The sequence below is a fragment of the Sphaeramia orbicularis genome, chromosome 16 (assembly GCF_902148855.1).
Source record: "Sphaeramia orbicularis chromosome 16, fSphaOr1.1, whole genome shotgun sequence".
Taxonomy (NCBI): Eukaryota; Metazoa; Chordata; class Actinopteri; order Kurtiformes; family Apogonidae; genus Sphaeramia; species Sphaeramia orbicularis.
Genome location: NC_043972.1, coordinates 30,482,825 through 30,504,804, shown reverse-complemented (window position 1 = coordinate 30,504,804; position 21,980 = coordinate 30,482,825). Strand labels below are relative to the sequence as shown.

At 35.5% G+C, this 21,980-nt stretch overlaps 2 protein-coding genes across 4 annotated transcripts; both read left to right on the top strand.

The window, feature by feature from the left end:
- Window positions 1–1,083: 1,083 nt before the first annotated feature.
- LOC115435749 (chemokine-like receptor 1) lies at window positions 1,084–11,198 on the top strand. 2 transcript variants are annotated; one of them, XM_030158355.1, is made up of 4 exons: window positions 1,129–1,299; window positions 2,266–2,346; window positions 7,467–7,547; window positions 9,121–11,198. In XM_030158355.1, the coding sequence occupies exon 4, from the start codon at window positions 9,132–9,134 to the stop codon at window positions 10,245–10,247; it is 1,116 nt and encodes a 371-aa protein (XP_030014215.1). In that variant the 5' UTR covers window positions 1,129–1,299; window positions 2,266–2,346; window positions 7,467–7,547; window positions 9,121–9,131; the 3' UTR covers window positions 10,248–11,198. The 2 variants fall into 2 exon arrangements, with proteins under 2 accessions (XP_030014214.1, XP_030014215.1); XM_030158354.1 differs by lacking the exons at window positions 7,467–7,547; window positions 9,121–11,198 and adding an exon at window positions 4,347–7,149 and having other exon boundaries at window positions 1,084–1,299.
- A 393-nt stretch (window positions 11,199–11,591) lies between these two features.
- Window positions 11,592–16,545, top strand: LOC115435748 (zinc finger protein 271). Of its 2 annotated transcripts, none has more exons than XM_030158353.1 (2): window positions 11,592–11,683; window positions 13,955–16,545. In XM_030158353.1, the coding sequence occupies exon 2, from the start codon at window positions 14,093–14,095 to the stop codon at window positions 15,998–16,000; it is 1,908 nt and encodes a 635-aa protein (XP_030014213.1). In that variant the 5' UTR covers window positions 11,592–11,683; window positions 13,955–14,092; the 3' UTR covers window positions 16,001–16,545. The 2 variants fall into 2 exon arrangements, with proteins under 2 accessions (XP_030014213.1, XP_030014212.1); XM_030158352.1 differs by having other exon boundaries at window positions 11,598–11,721.
- Window positions 16,546–21,980: the final 5,435 nt, after the last annotated feature.

The following is a 21,980-nucleotide window of genomic DNA, read 5'->3' as shown; positions in this document are numbered from 1 at the left end:
TACATTTCTTAAGACATTTCAGGTTCTTCATGTTATTCACATTTTCAATTCAACTTTGTAGATGTAAACATTTTCATAATGTAATTTTCCTTTTTTCACTGTTATTATTTTACTGCTCCTGCCCACTTCACATCATATTGGGCTGAATGTGGCCCCTGACACCCCTGGTCTGGACCAATCACTAATTAAAAGCAATTCACCCAAATTCAAAAGGAAAAAATACATTAAAGCAGCCTCTGAAATGTTAAGCAGCTAGAATCATTTATCAGACAAGAACGAGACAACAATCCTCTCCCAGGATTCCAGCGCCTGGTCACTTCAGTCCTGAGACATTTACAGACTGTTGTTCAAAAGAAAAGAGGATGCTACACAGCAGTAAACATGGTCCTGTCCCAAATGTTTAGAGGCATGTTGTTACCATCAAATTCAACACTGACTGTTTCCTTAAAATGCTAATATTTATATATGTACAGTGTTTTATGGTGAACAAAATATGGGTTTATTAAAATTGCATATCATTGCATTCTGTTTATTTACATTTCACAAAGTGTCCAAACATTTTTGGAGTTGGGGTTGTATCTTAAAGAGTAAAGCATCACTAAATGGACAAATGTTTCCATTTCAATCTAATGCAGAGAAGATATCACTAATATTAGACTACTAATAATGATCTTGAGTCACATCTCTTGGCTTACAGGACCGGATATAGAGGATTTTATTTTATATGGCAAGTTTTAAGATGGTTAAGGGGATGTCCACTGTTAAATTAAATCACTTGGCAAAATAAATTATTGCCAAAATACTGTCTTTTCTGTCCAAAAGTTGCATAAAAACGGAGGCAAATGTTGATAAAAACAGCAAACATAAACCGATCATCAAAGATAAACAAAATGCACGTTGAACTGACATGTGACCCCTCCCTCTGTTTTCATCGTTGTGCAGATAATACCTGTCCAAGCAGTAGCCTATCACTCTAACTGCAGCAATATGGCATGATGGGATTCGCCTTTTTTATGATCACAGACAAAACAAATTTAAGGATAATGTGATAAAATGAAAACAGCGGGTCCCAGCGTGTTATTATTGTTCAACATAAGGTCGGCTTGCAGTTGCCTGAAAGTTAAATTCGTTATCTGATGCTTGGTGCATGCCAGAAGTTTTATCATAAATCGCTGAATGTCGGTTCCGCCTCCTGTCCTGAAAGAGCGTCACTTCAAAAAGATGCGTTCACGTACTCACCGGAGTTTGAACGGTACGGACACGTCGTCATCTGAACTGGAGGAGCATAGGTTTAAAGAGGTAAGTAAAGACGAAATTATATAATAATAATAATAATAATAATAATAATAATAATAATAATAATAATAATTATTATTATTATTATTATTATTATTATTATTATTATTATTATTATTATTATTATTATTATTATATTAATTATAATACAGGGCAAGGAAAATTTGGGTAACATGGAAGAGTTTTGCAAAAGCAAGCTATAGAAAATGTTTGTACATGTCACATTTACTGATAAAATCATGTCATTCTCTCTCTTCCTGATTAATGATGGTAATAAAAGGGTCTATAACCAAATCATGTTTCATTGGAAAATAACTTTTGAAGCTTTAGTGGACTGCTGGTGATGTTCTCAGTTAATGGAAATAGTTTTAATATCTCTATGTTTCTGTTGTTTATGTTTTGGATGGTTGGGCTTGTGTTGAATTTTAGGTTTTTGATTTAGTGTTTCATTTTGTTCATTTATTTTTAAGTGTTATATAACTGATAAAGTTTCTTGGCCTTCTACAGCCGGCCATATCTAATGCAATACATTTCGACGGCCAAAAAACAAAACCTCCTATCTGCAAATTTTTAGATTAATAGTGAGAACAAGGATGATATTGTTAACACATAATATAGAAAGAGAGTCTGAGAACAGTAGAATATGCTTGGATATCTTTAACAAAGACCATACTATAATAAAACTAAATGTTTTTTTTTGTTTCCTGAAAAAAGTGATTTTTTCAGATAGGAGGTTTTGTATTCTGGCCATCGATTTATAAGTTAAAAAAAAGAATAAACTTAATTTCTTCTACATGGAAACAATCCTGATTGAAAGATGGACAAGTCACTGAAATCTGTGTTATACAAACCAAGACTTAAAAATGCTATGTTTAATAGTGTTGAACTGAACGTTAAGTATTGCATGGTATTTCACAGAAAATCTAGCAAAATGCACATTACACACACTTGTTTTTTCTTTCCTCCCAGTCGTAGCTGCAGTGACTGACTGTTAAAACCACCCAACCTGAACAGCAGCACACTTTACAAGACGTCAGCTTAAGTTATCAGGTAAACATGTACATTTTAGGCATTTTTGAGGGTGAACAGAGATTTTGTGACGAATTCAGTTATTGTTAATCTAATATTGAGATATAATATTCATTTGTAGTCATTTGTTGATAATTTATCGATAATCAATAGACAGCTCTCATCAGACACTCAACCCTTGAAGACCTAAACAGCTGTCGGTGATGAAAACCATCTACCGATCTAAAATATTTCATAACCTTTGAACCACTAATCCTATCAATATGTTTTAATAATAATAAGGTTAAATGCAGAAAAAAATAATAATTTGAAACTCATCACAAAAGTAATTCTAGATCTCTAATGGTTAAACATTTACAATTTATTTGTCACCAAAATAACAAAGATTATTTTTAACATTCTCATTCAGAAATAAGATTCATCAAATGTCACCAATTTGTTTTCTATGTGATTAGGAAGTATTGTCCTTTCAGAGTGTCAATTTTCAAAATTTTTCTGTTTTCTGGATTTTTCTGCTTCTTTACTACTGTGTTTATTGCATTAAGCATTGTCTATAGCAGGGGCAGCCAACCCTGGTCCTAGAGAGCCACAATCCTGCATGTTCTAGGTGTATTCCTCTTCCAACACACCTGATTCAAATGATAAGCCTATCAGCAAGCTCTGCAGATGTCTGATAACAACCATCAGGTGTGCTGGGAGAGGGAAGCCTCTAAAACATGCTGGATTGTGGCTCTCCAGGGCCAGGGTTGGCCACCCCTGGTCTATAGCATATCACAGATTGACTTTTTTAACCCATAAAGACCCAGTGCTACTTTTGTGGCAGTACCCAAATTATTTTTTCTCTCTATTCAACCTTTCTCAAGTGAATTATCACCTTTTAACATAATATGTACCTCCGCCAAGGAGGTTATGTTTTTGCCAGGGTTTGTTTGTTTGTTTGTCTGTTTGTTTGTTTGTCTGTCCGTTAGTGTGCAACATAACTCAAAAAGTTATGGACAGATTTGGATGAAATTTTCAGGGTTTGTTGGAAATGGGATAAAGAAGAAATGATTAAATTTTGGTGGTGATCGGGGGTGGGGGGGCATACGGGGGGGGCCACTGATCAGCCTTGGCGGAGGTCTGCGCTCTCCGAGTGCTTCTAGTATCCTCTGTACTTTGTATTTTTTTCCGTGAAAATCATGTATCGTCCAACATTTGATTTACTGATCATGTACTTTAATCATCATGCTGAGATTACATGTGAGGGTTACGATAACAAAAACAGAGAAGACTGAAGAAAAAGTGACTTTTATGTATATAAAAGTAAAATATAGCAAACTATACCAAAATATATCATTAACTGAATATAAAGTAAGTGTGTCCATCCACTGTCATTGATCTAACTCCATGGATGACGGTGTTTCCACGTTCACTTCGGAGCCTCCGAACGTCCAAATAGGTCATATCTGATGACCATGAAAAGATGAGAAACTGCATTTTACACCAATTATTTCATGTATTAATAGCATTAATGGCTCTAAAGTTATTAAACATTTTACATCAGTAGATGCTTTTGATCACCACTGTATATCCTCATCATGTAAATATCTTTAAATTTTATACTTACATTTTTATACTTTTAAGAATGTTTATTTCTATCTGCCTTTCTTTTGCACTGGTGTGTTGCATATTGCTGCTGTAAACTGTTAAATTTCCCCACGGAGGGATCAATAAAGTCTTATCTTATCTTGCATTTTAATTCCGAAATGGATCTATTCTTACCTATGTAGTATGTATGCATATGTTTTGTGCCCTTATTGTGAAATCACCATGAATATGCTTTCTGACTGAAATGGCTGAGTTAACAGTTTCAGGAAGTGGATTTGTGGTTTCTTGTCAGAACTACATTTTTCCACATTTGGTTAATGTTGTAATCTTTCATTAGATATTTAAAAAACATATTACACTCCTTTATCATAAGTAGCTGTTGTTAAACTTGTTTGGAAACTTGAAAAACTGGATATTTCTTGTTTCCATTTCAGGGATCGAGACAATGACTGAGACAAGTACAGCTACACCTTTCTCATACACCAACACACACCTTTCATCAAATGTATCTAGAAACAGTTCTTTGAACAGGAATGAGGATGAGTATGCCCAGGTCAGACAGTTTCTCCACACCATGTCAATCATTGTGTTCTGTCTGGCCTTCATTTTTGGGGTGCTGGGAAACGGACTGGTGATCTGGGTGATCGGGTTCAAGATGAAGCTAAATGCGACCACATTCTGGTTCCTCAACTTGGCCGTGGCTGACATCCTCTTCACAGCGTTCCTGCCCCTCAGTGTGGTACATACTACCATGCATTACCACTGGCCATTCAGCAAGTTCATGTGCAAATTCCATAGCACCAATTACGTACTGAACATGTTTGCCAGCGTCTACATCCTGGTTATCATCAGTGTGGACAGATGTGTGTGTGTGGTGTGGCCGGTGTGGGCTCAGAACCACCGAAGTGTACGCAAAGCATCCTGTGTGAGTGTAGGGGTTTGGGTGCTGGCTGTGGTCCTCAGTGCTCCACACTTCTTCTTGAGGGACACTGCACCTTCATATCACAACAGAGACATTATCTACTGCTACAACAACTATGCTTTTTCAGATGGTTTTGTAACACCGTCTGTGCTTCAGCTGCGACACAGAGCCATGACTATTTCTCGCATCATCTTTGGATTTGTTGTCCCCTTCACTGTCATTGTCTCCTCTTATGCTGTGATAATATATTGTCTGAGGAACCATGCATTTGCAAACCAGTCAGGTCGCACCTTTAAGATCATTATCGCCATCATCATCACTTTTTTTCTGTGCTGCGTTCCCTATCACATCATGACCCTAATTGACATGCTGAGAATGCACATGGCTAAACCTCCAAAATCCTTAGTCCACGTCCTCGTTATTGGGGCCCCCATAGCCACCAGTCTGGCCTATTTCAACAGCTGCATGAACCCACTGCTCTATGTGTTCATAGGCCATGATTTTAAGAATAAAGTTTGCAAATCTGTCCTTAAGATCCTTGAGAATGCCTTCCAGGAAGAGGGGTCTCGCTCTCAGACATACACAAAGACAGTGACTACAAGTCAGAGTAAGGACAAGTCAGTTTCTGACACTATGGTTTAAGATTTTCATATGAAAGCATTCTGTAGCTGCACATATAAGCTTTTTACAGCTAGTTGCTGTTAATTTTTTTATGTGGAAAGAGAATTCCATTTCATTGGCTAAGAGGTCTACTTAAGGATGCACCTACTGGAATCAAAATCTGATAGAACAGATTGATGCTAGATACAAGTTAGTTATTGCTTGCTCTACCACATAACAAAAATCAGTAAAATGTTGGGAATTCTACAGAAAATTTGGCCTATTTATGTAAAGGGCATTCAAGGGATTATAGCATTTACATAATTTGACAAAGGGCATTATTTATTGTTTTTATTACATAAAGTATGCTACTGTGACTTCACCCCTTCTTGCAAAACCTCAACTTCTCCGTTCCCATGCAGCTAAACCCAACTTCCCTTTTAGGGTGTGTGATTGGGGACATGATGATGCCCACAGGAGTCCTCTCTATTTGTACTATGTCTGTGTGCATAACATGTTTTGTACTGTTACAGTTTTGACCTGGTTGTTTGTGAGGTTATGTTCATAATTTTACCAGCCTGTATGCATATGGCTTGTATAGTGCATGTGGCAACTAGTTTTCACGTATTCACCGGAGTTTGAACGGTGCAGACACATCGTCATCTGAACTAGAGGAGCATAGGTTTAAAGAGCCAAGTAAAGACAAAGTTATATAATAATAATAATAATAATAATAATAATTATTATTATTATTATTATTATTATTATTATTATTATTATTAGTAGTAGTAGTAGTAGTAGTAGTATTAGTATTAGTATTATATTAATAATAATACAGGGCCAGGAAAATTTGGGTAACATGGAAGAGTTTTGCAAAAGCAAGCCATAGAAAATGTTTGTACATGTCACATTTACTGATAAAATCATGTAATTCTCTCTCATGCTGATTAATGATGGTAATAAAAGGGTCTATAACCAAATCATGTTTCATTGGAAAATAACTTTTGAAGCTTTAGTGGACTGCTGGTGATGTTCTCAGTTAATGGAAATAGTTTTAATATCTCTATGTTTCTGTTGTTTATGTTTGGATGGTTGGGCTTTTGTTGTATTTTAGGTTTTTGATTTAGTGTTTCATTTTGTTCATTTATTTTTAAGTGTTATATAACTGATAAAATTTCTTGGCCTTCTACAGCCGGCCATATCTAGTGCAATACATTTATAAGTCAACAAAAGAATAAACTTAATTTCTTCTACATGGAAACAATACTGATTGAAAGATGGACTTAAAAAACAAGTCACTCAAATCTGTGTTATATAAACCAAGACTTAAAAATGCTATGTTAACCTTCATCCTACCATGACAGTTTACATACAAAACTTACCAAGTGGGGTCTTTTATGACCCCAGTCTTATTTTGGATGCAATTCAGTATGAACTGATAAAAATTGTCATGATATGTCACTTAGTCAAATAGTTAGTATTTAGCAATGTAACCAAAGTATAAAAATACATTTTATAGTGATGTTTATTGTGAAATGGTCAATGGAACAATCAGCAAACAACTAATTTGACAAATGCTTGTGCAGCAGTATATCGAGCAGTTCTATCTCTCAAAGCCATATTTCACTGTAAAGGAAAAGAATATCATGTTACAGATAGATTATTACAGGTAAGTATGTTAGAAAACATATGTGTCATCAGACACATACTGCCAATTTGGGAAAAAAATGTTGGGGTCATCCATGACCCCGGACACTCAGTCCATCATAACAAGTTCAGTTGATGTGATGATCTAAAACTTTTTACAATACAAACACCGGATGACACCAAGGAACAAACTCCTGAAACCATGAATAAATGTTTCAGTTTAACACACAATGACACACATGAAACAACGTCTGGGGTCATAAATGACCCCGCTTGGTAGGATGAAGGTTAATAGTGTTGAACTGAATGTTAAGTATTGCATGGTATTTCACAGAAAATCTAGCAAAATGCACATTACACACACTTGTTTTTTCTTTCCTCCCAGTCGTAGCTGCAGTGACTGACTGTTAAAACCACCCAACCTGAACAGCAGCACACTTTACAAGACTTCAGCTTAAGTTATCAGGTAAACATGTACATTTTAGGCATTTTTGAGGGTGAACAGAGATTTTGTGACGAATTCAGTTATTGTTAATCTAATATTGAGATATAATATTCATTTGTAGTCATTTGTTGATAATTTATCGATAATCAATAGACAGCTCTCATCAGACACTCAACCCTTGAAGACCTAAACAGCTGTCGGTGATGAAAACCATCTACTGATCTAAAATATTTCATAACCTTTGAACCACTAATCTTATCAATATGTTTTAATAATAATAAGGTTAAATGTGGAAAAAAAAAAAAAACATTTGAAACTCATCACAAAAGTAGTTCTAGATCTCTAACAGTTAAACATCTATGATTTATTTGTCACCAAAATAACAAAGATTATTTTTAACATTCTCATTCAAAAATAAGATTCATCAAATGTCACCAATTTGTTTTCTATGTGATTAGGAAGTATTTTCCTTTCAGAGCGTCAATATTCAAAATTTTTCTGTTTCCTGGATTTTTCTGCTTATTTACTACTGTGTTTATTGCATTAAGCATTGTCTCGAGCACATCACAGATTGACTTTTTTAACCCATAAAGACCCAGTGCTACTTTTGTGGCAGTACCCAAATTATTTTTTCTCTCTCTTCAACCTTTCTCAAGTGAATTATCACCATTTATCATAATATTAACGTCTGTACTTCGCATTTTTTCAGTGAAAATCATGTATCTTCCAACATTTAATTTACTGATTATGTACTTTAATCATGCTGAGATTACATGTGAGGGTTACGATAACAAAAACAGAGAAGACTGAAGAAAAAGTGACTTTTATACATATAAAAGCGAAATATAGCAAGCTATAGCAAAATATATCATTAACTGAATATAAAGCAAGTGTGTCCATCCACTGTCATTGATCTAACGCCATGGATTTTACTGGTGAAATAATGCCGTAGAAGATGATGGTGTTTCCACGTTCACTTTGGAGCCTCTGAACGTCCAAATAGGTCATATCTGATGACCATGAAAAGATGAGAAACTGCATTTTACACCAATTAGTTCATGTATTAATAGCATTAATGGCTCTAAAGTTATTAAACATTTTACATCAGTAGATGCTTTTGATCACCACTGTATATCCTCATCATGTAAATATCTTTAAATTTTATACTTACATTTTTATACTTTTAAGAATGTTTATTTCTATCTGCCTTTCTTTTGCACTAGTGTGTTGCACATTGCTGCTGTAAACTTAAATTTCCCCATGGAGGGATCAATAAAGTCTTATCTTATCTTATCTTATCTTGCATTTTAATTCCGAAATGGATCTATTCTTACCTATGTAGTATGTATGCATATGTTTTGTGCCCTTATTGTGAAATCACCATGAATATGCTTTCTGACTGAAATGGCTGAGTTAACAGTTTCAGGGAGTGGATTTGTGGTTTCTTGTCAGAACTACATTTTTCCACATTTGGTTAATGTTGTAATCTTTCATTAGATATTTAGAAAACATATTACACTCCTTTATCATAAGTAGCTGTTGTTAAACTTGTTTGGAAACTTGAAAAACTGGATATTTCTTGTTTCCATTTCAGGGATCGAGACAATGACTGAGACAAGTACAGCTACACCTTTCTCATACACCAACGCACACCTTTCATCAAATGTATCTAGAAATGGTTCTTTGAACGGGAATGAGGATGAGTATGCCCAGGTCAGACAGTTTCTCCACACCATGTCAATCATTGTGTTCTGTCTGGCCTTCATTTTTGGGGTGCTGGGAAACGGACTGGTGATCTGGGTGATCGGGTTCAAGATGAAGCTAAATGCGACCACATTCTGGTTCCTCAACTTGGCCGTAGCTGACTTCCTCTTCACAGCGTTCCTGCCCCTCAGTGTGGCGTACACTGCCATGCATTTCCACTGGCCATTCGGCAAGTTCATGTGCAAATTCCATAACACCATTAACGTACTGAACATGTTTGCCAGCGTCTACATCCTGGTTATCATCAGTGTGGACAGATGTGTGTGTGTGGTGTGGCCGGTGTGGGCTCAGAACCACCGAAGTGTACGCAAAGCATCCTGTGTGAGTGTAGGGGTTTGGGTGCTGGCTGTGGTCCTCAGCACTCCATACTTCTTCTTGAAAGACACTATGGCTCTGAATCCCCAGAACATTATCTACTGCTACAACAACTATGCTTTTTCAGATGGTTTTGTAACACCGTCTGTGCTTCAGCTGCGACACAGAGCCATGACTATTTCTCGCATCACCTTTGGATTTGTTGTCCCCTTCACTGTCATTGTCTCCTCTTATGCTGTGATAATATATCGTCTGAGGAACCGAGCATTTGCTAACCAGTCAGGTCGCACCTTTAAGATCATTATCGCCATCATCATCACTTTTTTTCTGTGCTGGGTTCCCTATCACACCCTGACCCTAACTGAGATGGTGAAAATGCACATGGCTAAACCTCCAAAATCCTTACACCACGTCCTCATTATTGGGGCCCCCATAGCCACCAGTCTGGCCTATTTCAACAGCTGCATGAACCCACTGCTCTATGTGTTCATAGGCCATGATTTTAAGAATAAAGTTTGCAAATCTGTCCTTAAGATCCTTGAGAATGCCTTCCAGGAAGAGGGGTCTCGCTCTCAGACATACACAAAGACAGTGACTACAAGTCAGAGCAAGGACAAGTCAGTTTCTGATACTATGATTTAAGATTTTCAAATAAAAGCATTCTGTACCTGCACATTGATATAGCAAATGGCAGCTGATATAAGCTTTTTGCAGCTAGTTGCTGTTAATTTTTTTTATGCGGAAAGAGAATTCCATTTGATTGGCTAAGAGGTCTACTTAAGGATGCACCTACTGGAATCAAAATCTGATAGAATAGATTGATGCTAGATATAAGTTAGTTATTGCTTGCTCTACCACATAACAAAAATCAGTAAAATGTTGGGAATTCTACAGAAAATTTGGCCTATTTATGTAAAGGGCATTCAAGGGATTACAGCATTTACATAATTTGACAAAGGGCATTATTTATTGTTTTTAGTAGATAAAGTATGCTACTTACACTTCACCCCTTCTGCAAAACCCCAACTTCTCCGTTCCCATGCAGCTAAACCCATCTTCCCTTTTAGGGTGTGTGATTGGGGACATGATGATGCCCACAAGAGTCCTCTCTATTTGTACCATGTCTGTGTGCATAACATGTTTTGTAGTGTTACAATTTTGATGTGGTTGTTTGTGAGGTTATATTCATAATTTTACCAGCCTGTATGTATAGGGCTTGTATAGTGCATGTGGCAACTAGTTTATAATGGCAACTACAACACAGTAACTGATATGAACTAAAGAATATTCACTGCTCTGTAAAAAAAAAAAAAGAAAAAAAAAAAACTATCAGTAGAATTGTATTATTTTTTACTGTTTTCATTATATTTGTATTACTATATTAAAATTTTTGTTGTTTCTTCAGGAACATGTAAGCCTAATACATATTTACTTTGATTGTATGCTTTTTACATTGCATTGTATTGAAAGAAAACTTTGTAAAAAGGACAAAATCATCTTAATAATGCATAAATTAACCATGTATATTGCCACCACGTGTAAAAATGGTATTCTACGTGATAAGAACTTGTAATAAAGAAGCTACAACAAAAGAAAAAAGTTAATGGTGAGGAGGGAAGAGAGTGGGATGTTGTTGCAGCTGTTTTTTTGTTTTGTTTTGTTTTTTTTATTTGTTTTTTTAATTGAAAACTCTTGATTGGAAACATAAGATAAGGTCAGATAAGACAATCCTTTAATAGTTCCACGATGGGTAAATTTGCAGTGTTAGAGCAGCATATGGATTGTAAAAAATTACTTTTAACTTCACTATCCATATTAATGAAAGTAAGAAATATAAAAACAATTAAAAAACACAAAAAATATTGTACAGAAATTATACAAGACTTTAAAAAAACAATCAAACGATCAAACGATCAAACAATAAAAACAATACGCACACGTTAAAAAAAAAAGTGTGTGGGTTGAATTCATAAACGTACGTCTTTTGCGTTGTGACGTCATCAACGTTCGTCACCTCCTTGGACAGACAGCGGCACCGTCTTTCAGCAGCAGCGGAGAAATATCACCAGACGATGCATGTATGTTACAGTTTTTTCCAGTTGTACTTAATTTCATGGTAGGTCTTATCTCTGTTGACTTCTAGGACTGACTGGGTGACCGCTAAATACCTGATGCGGCGCAAACCACTGCGCTTCTCTCCTGGCTTTAGCGATATCGTTAGCTAATGTTAGCTGTGGTTTGACTACAATACCCAGCTGTTTTGCATAAGTATAATTTCATTATTATTCACCGAACCGTAACGAAAGACTTCAGCAGATATGGTACCTGATAAGGTATGTGTGTAGCAGCTTTTAGATTAATGTAATCTGTAAAAGTAGGCTAAGTCAATTGCTAACTCCAGTTACTGTGAGTCAAGGAAGGAAGGAAGGAAGGGTAAAGTCGCCCTCTAGCGATATCCATTTCCTGGAAACAAGCGATGGCATTTTTTTTCATGCAGGTTTTTGTGAACTGAACTTGGGCAAAGAGTAACGATGATGAACAACACTAAGAAATTCAGATTTTTGAGGATAAATATCAAATACCTTAGGAATACGGGATACAGTATTTGTTTTGTTAATATTACAGGTTTAGAAAGTTGTTTTTCTTATTGAGAACTACCAGGTAGCCAACATTTCTCCATATTGAAATGTAAAGGCAATATTTGGCGTGATGTCATGTCTATAGTGCAAACACGTAGATGAATGTTTTAGTTTGGATCAATGACACAATGCCAGTATCAGCCTGTGTAGTTATTTGCAACAGGCTGCCACTGAAAGGTCTAGTGTGTGTATGGTAGTATTTTAGATTCAGTGGCACTGAACTAAGAGGAATACTGTGTAAAAACTATCAAATGTAAACAGCTTCTCTTTTTATATCTATGATAGTAAGCCTGAGATGAAAATGACAGGAAAGCAGCAGTCTGTATGTTTTCTTTGATAATCAAGCAAATACACTCAACTCACTATCACAAATTGCAATGTTGTATGTAACTGCAATATGGCTTTTTTCCTCAAACTGTGCTGCCCCTGTTTGGAACTGAATTCCAGTAAACCTGAAATGATATTTAACATTTTGAAGTTGCATTTAGTTGCTTGGAAACTTTAGTATATCTGTAGTTAAAATTCAGTGTTCCATATGATTTCACTTTCAGTTTACACAATTTAGTATCAGTTTACACACAGTTCCAGTGTTAGTGAGAAACAGCATTAGAGTCACGACTCATTTTTCCCAAATGTGTGCATTGTGTGTCTGTATTTAGTTGTGTTTGTGACTGTTAGATTATAAAATCCTCCATGTGGAACTCACTGTTCCTTAACTTGCAGACGTCTTTTAGTCTTTTGTAGGTTAGCTTCTGATTTTAAATATTCTTGGAGCAGGGCCCTGTTCCAGAAAACCGGTTCAACAAACTTTGAGCCAAACCTATAAACTATGTGTAAAAGGTGAATGAACCCTCTGTGATATCATCCATTTGTTTGTGCCATTTTTAAGCTTTCACATGTGTGAAACAGTCATGTGACATCAGTGATGGAACAGGACCTGCTGACTTATAGCCACATTTTGTATACAATGAAAAATATAGGTGATAAAAGTAATGAGGTGAAGGACAATGTGTGGAACATCATTATTTAACAATTGGATAGTGAGGAGTTTCTGTAATATGAATATTGTATGAATCAAATGCAGTTTGCACCATGTGATGATGCTCCAGGTGATGTTGAATCATTTTCAGTTCCTGTTCAATGACCTGGTGTGAATGTGTTTTAATCTTTTACCAAAACAAGTGCTGTTGGTCTGAATAGTTTTGATGTAAAATATTTGTTGCCAAATGTTAGCACTTTTGTGTTGTTTTTTGTCAAGTGCGTAGTTTGTAAAGGCCTTGATGCAAAGTAATTTACTGTAGTTTACTGTTGGAAAGGACTGTGTGATGACATGGTAGACCAGTGAAAATGTCCTGAGCTGGCATTGATTCTCTCCCTCAGCCCTTTTTTCATATGGTTTATGCACTGTTTTTGCTGCTGGCCCCAATCATAGTTGAACATCCTTTCTGTACCCATGTGTGGCTCTGCAAAACAGGGCCGACCGCAGTCTATTGCATATAATACACTATGAAAAGTGCCACTTATACGCTCACTTCAGATTATGTAAACCAACCCTTTAATGTGTGTGCAGTTGATCTGAAAGGATCAACCATCTTGTTTTGGGATAGTTAAAATAATGAATAATTGAACTGCATATTAACTACACTACACTTTTTTGAAACAGACTTACACTTGATTGTTTTAATTTGTCTTTTTCACCATCCCCACCAGGTGCCTCAAGGACTGTATGCAGATCATTAGGACATCTTCGTAGAACCTGGTCATGTCATGGGTGATTTGCTCAAATTACAACATTGAGAATTTTGTGGATGCTTGGATAAAGTTTTACTCATACATGCAGTTTGGAAAATGATGCCCTCAGCACATGGACAAAACATAATGGAAAAGCAGAAATTGGCAAATAATGCGGCACCATCATTTGGTGGAGAATCAAGTACTTTCATCTGCACTGAGTGTGGTGATGGGTTCAGTCAGTACTCCAGTCTGATAACCCATATGGCCATCCATGGACCTTTGGAGTCATTTGCCTTTGATGGCTCATCCAATGGATTTGAAGTCCCTCGAGAATATGTTCTACAAGAAAATGGTACCCTGACAGTTGTGAATGGCTTTGCACAGTCACATGCTTCTATGAAACCGGCATCTCCTGGGATTCTACCTTCACATTTCCCATCCCCAGTCAAACCAGTGTCTCCTCCTCTAAAGCCACAGCCTCCTCCTTATAGAGATGTGTTCAAGCCAAGGCAATTAGACTTAAACTCAGATAAATGTCGCCAGGGCCATTACCGTTGTGAAATCTGCAGTAGATCATTTAACAGCCTTCAGAGTTTGCATCGTCATCAACAGTATCGAAACACAGAGCGAGGTTACAAGTGCACATTGTGCTGTAAGATCTTTGAAGGTAGACAGGACCTTAAAAAACACCTCCAAGACCACACACGTGAGCGGTTTTATTGTTGTGATCACTGTGGTAAGCGGTTCATTAAAGAGGAAGCATTTAGTGCTCACAAGAAAGAAAGCCATCCCAAGTCAGTGGGGAAGTCAGAGAATAATCAGGAAAGACAGTGTGAGAAAACATACCCTTGTAGGAAGTGCAAGTTAAACTTTTTCTGGATGTCAGATTATCAGACACATTCACTGTACCATTGCAAGGGAAAGGAGTCAGACATTGCCTTTGAAACTGAAGTAGAAATTGAAGTAAGCACCAAGGATACAGATGACAGACTAGTAGAAAATTGTCATACTAATGGCACATCAGTGGAAGTTAAGAATTTGAATAGTAAAGCCTTCAGAAATACCAGCAGTGAGACTTGTAATGAATCCTCTTCCAGACCTTACAGATGTGGTTTATGTGGGGATCGTTTCCAAAATTTAGCTGCTCTGAAAGAGCACCATCTAACACATCAAACTCAGGAGGAAATTGATCAGCTGAATGTAGAATCAGAAGAACCAGAAAAGCCCATAAAGCGAACAGTACCAAATAAAGGTCGTAGGCGAAGCAGTAATCCAAATGGTAAACTGCATCCTTGTAAGCAGTGTCATCGTGTCTTTAATCATTCCAGCAGTTTATCCCGTCATATGAGATACCATAAAGGTACCATGCATACATGTGTATTTTGCGGCAGACATTTCCCTCAGCGCTGTGATGTGAGAAGGCACTATGTTATGTACCATAAAGCCGAACTGGACAAGAAACCAGGTTTGAAGCACTTGTATGCGCCTCCAACCAATGGCCCAGGCTCACATTCTGTCAATCGTAAGAAAAACAAAAGCATATCTGATGAGAAAGAGGAAAATTCCTCTGACAATGAACAGTCTTCACCAGAAGACCAACAAAAGGAGAAACAGTCAGGAAAAGCAGGTCGCATTAACTATAAATGCCAAGAATGTGGGAAGAGATTTGGTCTTTTGTGTGTCTACCAGAGGCACTTGCGCTACCACAAAAAGGAACCCAATAAGTGCCCAAAGTGTCCAGCCGAGTTCAGAAACTTATCTTCCCTAGAGCTCCACCTTCAGAATCACCCAGAGGGAGAGGCAGATGTCGGACAGGCTCATGGAACTGGTGCAAGTCAAAACCTTGGCCTTGAAAAGGGTAACGCAGAGGACATAGAGGATGATTATACAGACAATATTCAAAATGATAAAGAAAATTCATCAGAGGTGCTCTATGAGTGTACTGAGTGCACAGAGACTTTCTCACATTTGGAAACATTCCTTCAGCACCAGACTTCTCATGGCTCTGAAAACAATGGGTAACTATACTTCCAGACCTGTTACTCATTGTTATTGGCAATGAGCAAATTGTCAGTGTTCATTGTATTGACTTTTCTGAATGCGTCTGTTTGAATGGCTGTAGATTATTATTATTGATGTAAAGTTTGTCTGGTCAATTTTGTGAAAGTATTATACAGTTTCTTTGGCGTTAACAGAGAAAAACAACAGGGGTCAGGATGTAAAGCTGTTTACACACCAGTCGAGTGTGAATCACAACTCAAAAAAAACAAAAAAAACCCGATGACACAACATAAGTCTGAATTGTATAATAACTCTAGTATTTTACTGGTGTCTATGGTGGCTATTCACTTGAGATTCCTATCAAACAGCAACTATAAGTAGCTGTTTTTTTTTTTTATCATTTTGAACCTTCCCATACTATTACTGTACTATTACTTGATGCATTTTTTTATGTTTTGAAACATCTGTCAAGATTTTCTTTAAAATGCTGCATGTATGTTATATAGCATCTTTTTAAAGGTATTTTGAGTTTTTATATTGTGCCAATAAATTTGTCTATAGAAATTTGTTGTCAACTCTTCTTTGACCTTTTTGCTTTTATTACTTATTTGTATTTTTTTTTTGCAATAAGGAAACCTCACTAACTATTATTTAATCCCTTACATATCTCATAGTACATATGACTTAAAATAACCTAAAGTGAGCTAAATGTTGCTGTCTTGAATTTCTTTCCCACTCATGAGGCTAAATCTTTTCAAGTATTAACCACAAGAATGACTTTTAATATGTGTGTTCCTTTCATTTCAATTACCAGAGCTGTGATTTCTGGACTGCGACTACAGATTTTTTAAAGATTTGTCCCTGTTTTTGATGCCAAGGATATGAAAAAAGTCTCCTTTCTATTTTGGGGTGGATCTATGACTAAGCACAAATCATGTTGAGACTTTGAGCAAAACTGAAGTTACTGGAACTCCAGGACTATGAGTGCATAGCATTTAATAGATTTCACAGTAAGACAATATAATAAGTTCCTCAACAGGGACAGTGATAATTTTGTACATAATAGATATAAAATAATATAAAATAACACTTCTCTATCTTCCTAGTGCAAGTCTACACCCTTTGTGACCTGAATGAAATCTATAGTATAAAATGTATAATATGCATCCTTTAATTAACCTTGCACTGATGTATAAGGATTTGTGAGAAATTGGCTCAACTCAACAAAGGGCAGTGGTTCTCAAACCCCCCTTTGGAGGAAGAAAGATTTCTAGGCCCCCCTCAGCCCCAACACAACTATAGAAATGGTTAAAGTATAACTTTCATAGAAAGAAACATCACTATTATTGCCATTCTCTTTGCTTATCTTTGAATAATTTGTTGTGCAAATTAGAATCAACTGAAGTTTTTGTGTGAACAATGCAAATAAATTCCACCAGACTGCTCCGAGACAATACCTTTATAAATAAAAATACGAAATGTGCACTTATGTTATTAGAACTACAACAATAAAGTACATTCTTCATAGGACATCAAACCCATTTTTGGTAACAAAGATGCATATTATAACAGTATCAGTGGCTGCAATGAGCCTGTTTTACCTTGTGCATATTCTCATAAATAAACTGTGCAAAAATAGAAATGTTGGACAGTAAACTTCTTGTCCATTTTCTAAACCTACACTCTTTGTCTAGTTAAGTGACAGATCACCATGGCAGTGGATTTGTTTGTTGGACATCCCTAAAATGAGTTTGGGGTGGTCCGACACCAAAAAGTTCTGTCTGCTATGTAGATTCTGTCCTGAAAAAAAAAAACAAAAAAAAAACACCCATGTGCAATCTTGTGCCCCCCAAAGAGCCTCCACACTCCCCAAGGGGCCCACCCCCACAGTGTGAGACACACCGATTTAGGGCCATGTGAACTGACAGATTAGATTATGTGCATTTTAAAAGATTGAATTGATTTGCATAGAACAAAGTCTATTTCAAGTTTTCTAGTGGGGGAGAAAAACGCACGTATTCCACACATTGAATTATGCCCCAGGAAATCTATACCTTGTTCAAGTCAATCACATCCATTCAAGTGGGAAAAACACATAGGTCTAATGATCTGAAATAGCCATAGTTAATAATCAAGAATCCCTTCAAGAGCAACAGCCCTGAGCTGAAATTGGTATGTGTAGGAAGTAGATACAAGTAACAGTAAAAAGCTATAAAAATACAGATACCTTAAATGTCTACATTTGTATAATGACAAAATATTCGTAGCATATTCGATAAATAAGCCTTAAAATATATGTTTTAAATTGTCTTTTTTTGCTTTCATGTATTTTTATCATGTAAAACACTGAAAGGGCCTATACAATTAATGTGTAACTTATTTGTTTACTTATTACTTACAGCTTTTTATGGTAAAGCATGAACTAAAAAAAAGAAAATGCTGCCTCACAATCAAGCCTGTGCATAATCAACAACATAGCCATGACTCATTAGATATCTGAAACTGAAAGAGAAATTAAATAAATAGGTTTAATAGTAAAAAAAAAAAGGCCTAAAATATGGAGAATTGGCTTGTGACCAAGTCACCCCCCACCCCCCATTTGCTCCCCAGGCAGTGTGCAGTGTTCCTGTATGTTTCAGCTAGTAATGGGTTAAATGTAATGGGTTATTTCTACAGCTCTTCTCTTCCACTGCCAAAGAATTCCCCATTCTGACACCCACAACAGAAATACACATTTGCTTTACATTAGTCAGAACCCTTTGCTGTTTAAATTAAATCTCCATCTGTGTTTTTCATCCTGATACTAAAACAAATAATCTCTGCAAATTTGCCCGAAAAAGTCTGTTTCTTGCTCTAAACACAATCAACAATGTCCTTAATTCAGCTAACTCTTTAATCTTAAACAGTCCAGTTCATTTGTATGTTCCCTGAAATTAACATCTTATTGCTCTTTTCTGAATTAAAAACAATGGCTTTATGTTACTCATATATGTGTTGCCCTATACTTCAATACAATAACTCAAATATGGCATAATAAGTGAACAATATAAAATTCTCATTGCTTTATAATCATACACATATTTTGCTTATCGTAATACAGAAATATTTTTAGACACCTTTTTATTTATTACATAAGCAATATGTGGTTTCCATGTTAATTTATCATCCACTATTACACCTAAAAAACGAATTTCTGAAACCTTTTCAATCGCAACACCATTAAGAGACATCAAAACATATTCTTCTTTTTTGTATTTGTGAACATCATGAACTTTGTTTTATTCAAATTCACAGATAATTTGTTTATATCAAACCATTTTTTTTGTTAAACCATCTCATTTTCTATTCTCTCTACTAACGTTTTCAAATCTTCTCCTGAATTAAGAAAGCTTGTATCATCAGCGAACAAAATAAACTGCATTATCTTTGATATATCAAATGAGTTTGACACCCTTGAAAGACAGAATAAACATTATAAAATAGAACATATGTATGCAAATTTTGTCCTCTGTAGGGGACAAGTGTTTCACAATTTTATTTAAAATTTTTAGTTTTTTAATTTTTATTAATATCTGAGAGTGCTGATACTGGTATGATAATTTGCAAATGGGCATTATTACATTAGTATATATAGGAATAAGGATGTGTTATATTGTTTTTATTATTATTATTATTATTATTATTATCGTTGTTGTTGTTGTTGTTGTTGTTGTTGTTGTTATTATTACTATTATATTGATATTCATTTAAAATAATAATTGCTATGTAAAGATCATAAGGAATAGAGATTGGGGGTAAGAGTATATAAGTTTTAACTTCTTCCTACTCCTTTTCGAGCATGTTTAATTGCATTTATTTTTATTTTTATTTATTTTCTGTTTTATTTTTTTCTTTTGTTTACTTATCAACCTTTTATGTATCATGACTGATATTTTGTTGGTTGTTTTTGTTTTTTATTTCACTGCCTACATCACAGGTGTCAAACATGCGGCCCGGGGGCCAAATCCGGCCTGCCAAAGGGTCCAATCTGGCCCATGAGATGAATTTGCAAGGTGCAGAAGTTATTAACAGTCACAGGTGTCAAACTCAAAAATAATAGCATAATAACCTGGAAATAATGACTTCAAGTGTTCTTTGGTTTAATATGAAAAAAATCATATGACATCATGCCTATAAATGATGGCAACACCAATTTTTTTCTCTTTGATTTATTGCAAAGAACATTAAATTCTGATATCCTTTAATAATAAAATGTCAATAACCTCAGCAAATATGAACAACCTGAAATGTCTAAAGAAAAATAAGTGCAATTTTAACAATATTCTGCCTGTTTTATGTCTTGGTCGGTCAGATCTGTAATGCACATGTATTAATCATAAGTTGAGGCATAATATTGATCAGATTTTTTTTCTTATTTTTCTTCAGAAATTTCAGTTTTTTCAGGGTATTCACATTTTTTTTGGATAGTTTGTAAAATGTAAATGTTTTCATAATTTTATGTTGTTGTTGTTTTTTTGCATATAATAAATTTGGATTTGTCAGTATTTCTAGGTTATTATGCTATTATTTTACTGGTCCGGCCCACTGAAGGTCAAATTGAGCTGAATGTGGCTCCTGAAAGAAAATGAGCTTGACACCCCTGGCCTACATGTTCAAAATAAAGATTTCAATCAATCAATAAATGAAAATGCTGTCCATTGCAAAAGCCATTCCATAAAAAATGTATCTGAAAGAACAACTACATTTTGCAATTACTTAACCCTTTCATGCATGAGTTATGAGAACTTTAATGAAGATTATTTTATTCCGGAGTGTTTTTATTCTTTTTTAGACACGAAAAAAAAGAATGCAATTGAAAATTCTTTGATGAACCTATTTTTCGTGGAGTTCCAAAAATGTCCACTCAGCTTGACAGACACCATGCATTTCATTTTTGAAGCAAAGAAACATGTATTTATTGATATACAGGGTGGGGAAGCAAAATTTACAATGAACATTTAGTTGTTTTTTCTCAGCAGGCACAACGTCAATTGTTTTGAAACCAAACATATATTGATGTCATAATCATACCTAACACTATTATCCATACCTTTTCAGAAACTTTTGCCCATATGAGTAATCAGGAAAGCAAACGTCAAAGAGTGTGTGATTTGCTGAATGCACTCGTCACACCAAAGGAGATTTCAAAAATAGTTCCAGAGTGTCCATAAAGACTGTTTATAATGTAAAGAAGAGAATGACTATGAGCAAAACTATTACGAGAAAGTCTGGAAGATACTATTAAAGAAGAATGGGAGAAGTTGTCACCCGAATATTTGAGGAACACTTGCGTAAGTTTCAGGAAGCGTGTGAAGGCAGTTACTGAGAAAGAAGGAGGACACATAGAATAAAAACATTTTCTATTATGTCAATTTTCTTGTGGCAAATAAATTCTCATGACTTTCAATAAACTAATTGGTCATACACTGTCTTTCAATCCCTGCCTCACACTATTGTAAACTTTGCTTCCCCACCCTGTATTGTGTGTAAATGATGAAATAAAAACATTTTTACTGCTGCCAATCTGCTGTTTTCTCACATTTAAACATACTCTAATACTAGTCAATACTCACTTCATGGAGATAATATACAAAATAATATTAAATAGATAGATAGATAGATAGATAGATAGATAGATAGATAGATAGATAGATAGATAGATAGATAGATAGATAGATAGATAGATAGATAGATAGATAGATAGATAGATAGATAGATAGATAGATAGATAGATAACAATAACAAGCAATTATTTTACACTCAAACATGTTACTGCAGATCAGGTTTACCGAGAACAGCAAACTTACAGTAATGGTATAAATGTCAGTGTTTAGGATGATACATTAGTGTCCATTGTTTTGGCTGATATGGAACTAAAACAACAAAACCCATGAATATACAAGAGAACAGCTGTAGAAAAACTGTCCACTGGAGTGACCACTATGCATGAAAGGGTTAAAGT

What these genes read in the sequence shown, in the direction of transcription:
- LOC115435748 (XM_030158353.1), top strand. Translation starts at nt 14,093, where the DNA reads ATGATGCCCTCAGCACATGGACAAAACATAATGGAAAAGCAGAAATTG.
- LOC115435749 (XM_030158354.1), top strand. Translation starts at nt 4,358, where the DNA reads ATGACTGAGACAAGTACAGCTACACCTTTCTCATACACCAACACACAC.